Below are 7851 nucleotides of genomic sequence, written 5' to 3'. Positions count from 1 at the left end.
CTCCCTGACTGTGTGCTCACCAGGGGCAGGGCTGTGACTCTTCACAGATGTCCCACAGCACTGGCTTTCCCTCCTGCAGCCGTGGCACCAGGACAGGGCCCGCTGGGGGAAGGGGCTCTCAATCTTCCCCAGTGGCCTTGGGCTCTTGTAATACCAGAAGCTGGCACCAGCCTTCATCCCAGAACAGCTCACACCAAGCAGAAGAGGGTCCAGGCCAGTAGGGACAGCTGAGTCCCCAGAGCATTTATTATCATCAGGCATCAGCAGTCACAGGGGTGGGGGACAGAGACAGGAGACTCATTTGCCCTTCAGGTAGATCTTGGGGGTCTGCCAGCCTTGGGGGGCTTCCTTCAGGCCTGCCTTCTGCCAGATGCGCCTCAGGTCTCTCTCGAACTTCATCTGCGAGGGCAGAGGGAGTGACCACCAACAGGTTCATGGCATAGGCACGCACCCCAGCCACCCCATATAGCTGCAGTCAAGGGCCATGCTCACCTGCTTCCGTTTCAGACGTGCTTCCCTGACTTTCCGCCGCAGGAACCGGGTCCTCTTGACCAGCTTGCGGTACTTGTGATGATTCATCTTCCGCCGGCGGATCTTGAGCACATTTCTGCACTGTATCTGGGGCGCATCCCAGATGTCCTTACCACCAGGCTCGACCCCTTCGCCCACCTGACTGGGTGGACACTCACAGAGTTGGGCTGGAGACACAGTCCCTGGGGCCCCAGTGTCCAGTCTGGGTAGGAGGTAGCGAATGGTCAGCCAGCTCTCCAGGGGGCTGATGGACATCTTCCTTGGGACCAGCATCTCCTCAAGTTCCATGTGGACCTGCCTGCCAGGGAGAGAGGCAACCCCACTTGGGCCTGTTGGCTTCGTGCTATAGCAAGGCCTGCAGGCATGCCTGCCCAGCACCCCTAAGACAGGCCAGGGTCCACTGCAGCCTGCAGGAGACAAGAGAGCACAGTTAATTACCGCTCATGGGGCTACACGACCCACACAGCCATGGGGCCTGTGGAGCAGAAACCCCTGAAGCCCTCCTGACATTCTCAAGCCAAGACTCGCCTTCTGTGACATCTGGATGTCTACAGGGTTGTCTGCTCTCATCCATCAGAGAGCAGACAGAATGAAAACTACAAGCACAGAAAATTAACCAAACTGAACACATGGATCAGACTTGTATAATTCAGTGAAACTATGAGCCATGCCGTGTAGGGCCACCCAAGACAGACGGGTCATGGTGGAGGGTTCTGACAAAACGTGGTCACTAGAGAAGGGAATGGCAAACCACTTCAGTATTCTTGCCTTGAGAACCCCATGAACAGTATGAAAAGACAAAAAGATATGACACTGAAAAATGAACTCCACAGGTCAGGAGGTGCCTGATATGCCACTGGAGAAGAACAGAGAAAAAGCTTCAGAAGGAATGAAGAAGCTAAGCCAAAGTGGAAATAACGCCCAGGTGTGGATATATCTGGTGATGAAAGTTAAAGTCCAATGCTATAAATAACAATATTGCATAGGAACCTGGAATATTAGGTCCATGAATTAAAGTGAATTGGAAGTGGTCAAACAGGAGATGGCAAGAGTGAACACTGACATTTTAGGAATCAGTGAACTAAAATGGACCGGAATAGGAGAATTTAATCCAGATGACCATTATTTTTACCACTGTGGGCAAGAATCCCTTAAAAGAAACGGAGTAGCCCTCACAGTCAACAAAAGAGTCTGAAATGCAGCACTTGGATACAATCTCAAAAATGAAAGAATGATTTCTGTTTCCAACGCAAACCATTCAATATCACAGTAATCCAAGTCTATGCCCCAATCACTAATACCAAAGAAGCTGAAGTTGAATGGTTCTACAAAGACCTACCTGATCTTCTAGAACTAACAATAAAAAATATGTCCTTTTCATCATAGGGGACTGGAATGCAAAAGTAGGAAGTCAAGAGATACCTGAAGTAACAGGCAAGTTTGGCCTTGGAGTACAAAATAAAGCAGGGCAAAGGCTAATAGAGTTTTGCCAAGAGAACACACTGGTCATAGCAAACACCCTCATCCAACAACACAAGAAATGACTCTACACATGGACATCACCAGATGATCTATACTGAAATCAGATTGATTATATTATTTGCAGCCGAAGATGGAGCAGTTTTACATAGTTAGTAAAAACAAGACTGGGAACTGACTGTGGCTCAGATCACGAACTCCATGTTGCCAAATTCAGACTTAAATGGAAAAAAGTAGGGAAAACCACTAGACTATTCAGGTATGACCTAAATCAAATCCCTTATGATTATACAGTAGAAATGACAAATAGACTCAAGGGATTAGAGTTGATAGAGTGTTTGAAGAACTATGGACAGAAGTTCATAACAGCGTACAGAAGACGCTGATCAAGACCATCCCCAAGAAAATAAAAGCAAAAAAGCAAATGGTTGTCTGAGGAGGCCTTGAAAATAGCTGAGAAAAGAAGAGAAGTGAAAGGCAAAGGAGAAAAGGAAAGATATACCCATCTGATAATGCAGAGTTCTAAAGTATAGCAAAGAGATATAAGAAAACCTACCTCAGTGATCAAAAATGCAAAGAAATAGAGGAAAGCAATAGAATAGGAAAGACTAGAGAACTCTTCAAGAAAATTAGAGATACCAAAGGAACATTTCATGCAAAGATAGGCACAGTAAAGGACAGAAATGGTATGGACCTAACAAAAGCAGAAGATATTAAGAAGAGGTGGCAAGAATACCCAGAAGAACTATACAAAAGAGACCTTCGGTCAGTTCAGTTGCTCAGTCATGTTCGACTCTTTGCGACCCCATGGACTGCAGCACGCCAGGCTTCCCTGTCCATCACCAACTCCCGGAGCTTGCTCAAACTCATATCCATCAAGTCAGTGATGCCATCCAACCATCTCATCCTCCGTCATCCCCTTCTCCTCTTGCCTTCAATCTTTCCTAGCATCGAGGTCTTTTCCAATGAGTCAGCTCTTCACATCAGGTGGGAGTTTCAGCTTCAGCCTCAGTCCTTCCAATGAATATTCAGGACTGATTTCCTTTAGGATGGACTAGTTGGATCTCCTTGCTGTCCAAGGGACTCTGAAGAGTCTTCTCCAACAACACAGTTCAAAAGCATCAATTCTTTTTTTTTTTTTTTTTCCATTTCCAAAAAGAGGTTTTATTTACTTTGGTCCACAGTTGTTATTTTCACATTATTTCTTGGTCCTAGGGCTCCTGGGCAGGGGCTGGTCCCTGTGGGGGCCTCTGGGTGGGGGTCCCTGTGCAGTACTTGGTGGGGGAGTAGGGACAAGTGTGGGGGTGGGGGCTGGCTTTGTGTCAAGCACTCAGAACTCCACTGTCCTGCCTGGGCCTCAGTGTCCCCACTGGGCCCCTGGGAGGGCCCAGGATTGGTGATCTGAGAGTCCTAGGGAAATCCATGAGGCCTAAAATATTTTGGGACTGTGGCCTGACCTTCTCTCAGCTCCACCCCCTGCCACCATTCCCCTGAAGAAAAAGTATTTTCATTTCATTAAAACTGCCTGAAACTTTTGTGGGTACAGAAACCACAAACTGATCGGTAGAAAAAAGAGAAACAGGGAACACATAACTGGAAACCACTTGGGGCCAGTTCCCCTCCTTGCCTGGGTTTCTTCTTCCCCCTAACAGCTTGGCCTAAAGTCTGCTGGGAAACCTGATGCCTGGAGCTGCCCTGGTGGGGATCCCCCCACCCCACATGCATCTGGATATGGCCTTCACCCCTTTCCCCCAGAGTCTCAACTGGCAGCATTCAGACACGTAGAAAAACAAGACAAAAAACACAGAAAGACCCAAAAACCCAGATGAGGCAATGATGTGGGGAGATGGCCTGCACGGGTGTCTCAGTAGCCTGCCGCCTCCTGGTAGTAGGGAGGGCACTCTGAGGGCTCCCCTGGGCCTGGGCCATCTCCAGCAGCTGCTGGAGTCCCGTTGGCCGCTGGGCCTTGAGGGCAGTACTTGGGGTCGTATATCTGCCGGCCCAGGCCAAAGACCTGACCACTCTGGTTGGCACCCTGTGTGTAGCCCATCTGCAGGGACATGGAGGAATTATCATATTTGTCTGTCCCCAGCTTTGTGTCATAAATGTGCCACCGAGTCCCTGGAGCTGTCATGCCCACCTGGCTGGCATACTTGTTTGTGCCCATCTGGAGGCTGATGGTCGAGTGGTCCATGGGGGGGCAGAATATGGTTTTTGGGGTCGTACAGAAGCCGTCGGGTGCCGTAAGCTGTCATGCCAGACTGGCTGGCACATTTGTTGGCGCCCATCTGGAGCCCAATGATGCACTGGCCCACCTTCATGGTGGCATCATCAAAGTTTCACTCCTGCTTCTCTGAATATTTGACGCCAATGTCCACTCTGCAGCCCCTTTGTCTTGGCCTTCCCAGCCAGGGCAAGAAGAGACACCTGCACCTGAGTCAAGTTCCCACTTTCAAACAGGTCATTGGCCTCGAACAGGTCAACAGGATTCATGCCGTAGCTCACCATGGCCTTGATGAAGTTGGAGAGGTTTTCTAGCTGGTGCCAGTTCTGCATGGAGCGGTTGATCTTAGGGATTGAGCCCGGCTGCAGTTTATTCATGAGTGTGCACAATATGATCCCATCCCTCAGACCCTTCTGGAAGTCTGGGCCCAAGGAGAGGCCAGTGAGTCCCTCAATCCAGCTTCGGAGCTCTGCCTCTTTCTGAGGGTCATATTTGGACTGTAGCCGGTCCTTGACCTCGGCCGAGAGCCCGTACGAAGGCCCCTTGTTGAACTGCGTGGAGCTCATGGCTGGCGGGCGCGGTACCGCGGGACGGGACGGGACGGACGGACCCAAAAGCATCAATTCTTCAGCATTCAGCTTTCTTTATAGTCCAACTGTCATATCTGTACATGACAACTGCAAAAACCATAGCTTTGACTAGATGGACCTTTGTTGGCAAAGTAATGCCTCTGCTTTTTAACATGCTGTCCAGGTTTGTCGTAGCTTTTATTTCAAGGAGCAAGTGTCTTTTAATTTCATGGTTGTAGTCACCATCTGCAGTGATTTTGGAGCCCAAGAAAATAAAGTATGTCACTGTTTCCATTGTTTCCCCATCTGTTCGCCATGAAGTGATGGGACCAGGATGCCATGATCATCGTTTGTTGAATGTTGAGTTTTAAGCAAACTTTTCCACTCTCCTCTTTCACTTTCATCAAGATGCTCTTTAGTTCTTCTTCACTTTCTGCCATAAAGGTGGTGTCATCTGCATATCTAAGGTTATTGATATTTCTTACGGGAATCTTGATTCCAGCTTGTGTTTCATCCAGCCTGGCATTTTGCATGATGCACTCTGCACACCTTGACAGTGTATTAAAAAGCAGAGACATTACTTTGCCGACAAAGGTTTGCCTAGTCAAAGCTATGGTTTTTCCAGTAGCCATGTATGGATGTGAGATTTGGACCATAAAGAAAGCTGAGTGCCGAAGAACTGATGATATTGAACTGTGGTGCTGGAGAAGACTCTTGAGAGTCCCTTGGACTGCAAGGAGATCAAACCAGTCAATCCTAAAGGAAATTATGGAAGGACTGATGCTGAAGCTCCAATATTTGGCCCCCTGATGTGAAAAGTCGACTCACTGGAAAAGATCTCGATGCTGAGAAAGACTGAAGGCAGAAGACGATGACAGAGAAAGAGATGGTTGGATGGCCTACCGACATGAGTTTGAACAAGCTCCGGGAGATGGTGAAGGACAGGGAAGCCTGGCGTGCTGCAGTCCATGGGGGTCACAACGAGTCCGACAGGACTGAGCGACTGAACAACAACAGGGTTGTTCGTGTTGCCCGGCCCTGCCTCTAGGTGGTCCGGAACAGCAGCGCAGGTCACCGAGCTGCTAACCCCACACTCCTAACCCAGATGTGTATCCCGCCCATCTCCCCCCACGGGGCTTCTTACCTGCCCTGGGAACAGCCCTGAGCAGCTGGGAAGTCAGGCGTATCAGAAACATGGTCTGTACGTGGCTGTGGCCCCAGGCGATCAGCGGAGCTGGAACACAGGTGTGCGCCTAGGTCACTCTGGGGGCTCTGGTCTCGTTCCGATTCCCGCACCCGGTCTCCCTCGCCACCCTCTCCCACCACGAGGATGCCACTTCGAGTACAGCTTCCTTCCTCAAAACCTCTGCCTCCGAGGGTCCCCAGCTGCGCGACTCTGGGCAGGTACTGGCCCTCCCTGAGCCTCAGCTTCACCCCAAGTCTCCCACCTCGCAGGTTGTGTCGACGATTGGGTCTCGGTCCCCGAGCCCCAGCCAGCCGCGACCTCCTGGGCTGTCCCTGGAGCCCGCTCGCCGCGTCCTCACACAGACCCTCCCCAGACGCCGCAAGGAGGTTCAACAAACCATACCTTCGCCTCTCTCAAGTACTTCCGGTCCGTTCCTAAGGCCGCCCCAGCCCGAGCGCGGCCGCCCGCGTGTTTCTACGCCCAGCGCCCCCTAGCGCCCCACTCCCAGTCGGCGCAGGCCCTGCCGGACCCAGAAAGCGACGGTTTCCGGCCGGAGGAACCGCCCCGCCCCTCCCCGTGCCCAGCCCCTCCCACAGCTTGCCGACTCCGCCTGTCCCTCGCGGAGGCTAGAAAACTACACTTACCACATTCCCAAGCGTGTCCTCTGTGCGCCTGCGTGGCTCGAACTCTGGACGCTCCCCGACAGTCAAGGGTCAGTCGTCCCGGGAAGCCGGAAATGGCGTTTTCCCGACGACGGAGATTTTGCGGGGGGCGACGGAAGTGGTCCTAACTACTGCAGATGCTGGGGCGGGAGCCGGACTCGGAGCAACTCGTCTTGAGGGGCGTCGTCTTCACCCCCGAACCCGCCTCTTGGGGCGGGGAAGGTAGTAGACAGGTGCCAGGTGTTGGGCTAGAGCCGGGGCGCCGTGAGGAGTGACTTGGGTGTCTCGGACCCGGCACCCCTCTACTTTGGCTTGCAGCATCCGCTCTGCCAGTCTGGATAAGCGAAGGACGTCATGCATGTACCGTGGGATGGATAATACGACGCTTTTTGCATGGGTGGAGAGTGTATATTTCTTCCTTAAAGCAAACAAACTCCTATGTTGTGTGCATGAGAAGTTTCTGTCTGAAAACCAGAAGCAGCATGGAGTTGAGCTAAGACCCAGTGTTGTTCCTCAGGGTAAGGGGCTCAGAGGGCCCACTTAACCCGTGTAACACAGAAAGGCTGTTGTCCTGAGGTTGGCTAGGATGGACAGGATCCCCAGAATGGACCTGAAGGAATTCCTGCTGGGACAAGGATGTGGGGAGTCTCTTTGGTCCTCCTCTGAGGCTTGCCCTGTAGGAGGGTCTTCCAGTGAGTCTTAGTATGAAATGGCCAGGCCTAGCCACCCCCAGGCCCCAACTTGGCTAAGCAGAGTGGAGGATAGGCCAATGGGAGGGCAAAACTGCAGGATCTGGGCCCAGCTCTATAACTGAGTCTCCAGAGGATGTACCCTTCAACCTGAGGGGCAGCTTCTGGTTCCCAGGTTGAAAGGTCTCTACACACATCCAGCAGCCTATCTCTCATCCTCCACGGGCTTTTATGGTTTGGTTCTAAGAGTGAGCCACATGGACCCTGGATGCTGAACTTGCTGCCTTCATACCTTGGCTGTACTGACTTCAGGCACCTTTCTCCAGGCCGCTGGCACCAGGAAGGGTGTGCCTTCCACCCATGAAGAAGTGCTAATCTGGAGAGAGCCAAGACAGGGCAGACACACCCCCCCGAGTGCCTCTGATCTACACAGAGTGCACACAGCACTTGGAGACAACCCTGACCCACCCTGCTCATTGGCACCACTGAGCTGTCCTCACCCACTCCCACA

At 51.8% G+C, this 7851-nt stretch overlaps 1 protein-coding gene and 1 pseudogene across 3 annotated transcripts; both read right to left on the bottom strand.

The window, feature by feature from the left end:
• On the bottom strand, positions 209-6494 carry AURKAIP1 (aurora kinase A interacting protein 1). 2 transcript variants are annotated; one of them, XM_005690785.2, is made up of 4 exons: positions 6392-6494; positions 5948-6037; positions 493-938; positions 209-399 (listed from the first exon to the last, which is right to left on the bottom strand). In XM_005690785.2, exons 2-4 carry the CDS (start codon positions 5997-5999, stop codon positions 298-300), a joined length of 600 nt encoding a protein of 199 aa, XP_005690842.1. In that variant the 5' UTR covers positions 6000-6037; positions 6392-6494; the 3' UTR covers positions 209-297. The 2 variants fall into 2 exon arrangements, with proteins under 2 accessions (XP_005690842.1, XP_005690841.1); XM_005690784.3 differs by having other exon boundaries at positions 6252-6418.
• LOC102190442 lies at positions 3157-4909 on the bottom strand (annotated as a pseudogene). The gene has a single exon (XR_001296644.2). The product of XR_001296644.2 is annotated as a calponin-2 pseudogene (transcript).

The sequence above is a fragment of the Capra hircus genome, chromosome 16 (genome assembly GCF_001704415.2).
Source record: "Capra hircus breed San Clemente chromosome 16, ASM170441v1, whole genome shotgun sequence".
Taxonomy (NCBI): Eukaryota; Metazoa; Chordata; class Mammalia; order Artiodactyla; family Bovidae; genus Capra; species Capra hircus.
The sequence above is the reverse complement of the archived record's forward strand: the minus strand, read 5'-3'. Positions and strand labels throughout refer to the sequence as shown.

Coding starts and splice junctions, on each gene's coding strand:
- AURKAIP1 (XM_005690785.2), bottom strand. CDS start 5,999: ATGTTTCTGATACGCCTGACTTCCCAGCTGCTCAGGGCTGTTCCCAGG. Junction 939..5,947: donor CAGGGCTGTTCCCAGGGCAG/GTAAGAAGCCCC, acceptor TGTCTCCTGCAG/GCTGCAGTGGACCCTGGCCT. Junction 400..492: donor CACGTCTGAAACGGAAGCAG/GTGAGCATGGCC, acceptor CTGCCCTCGCAG/ATGAAGTTCGAGAGAGACCT.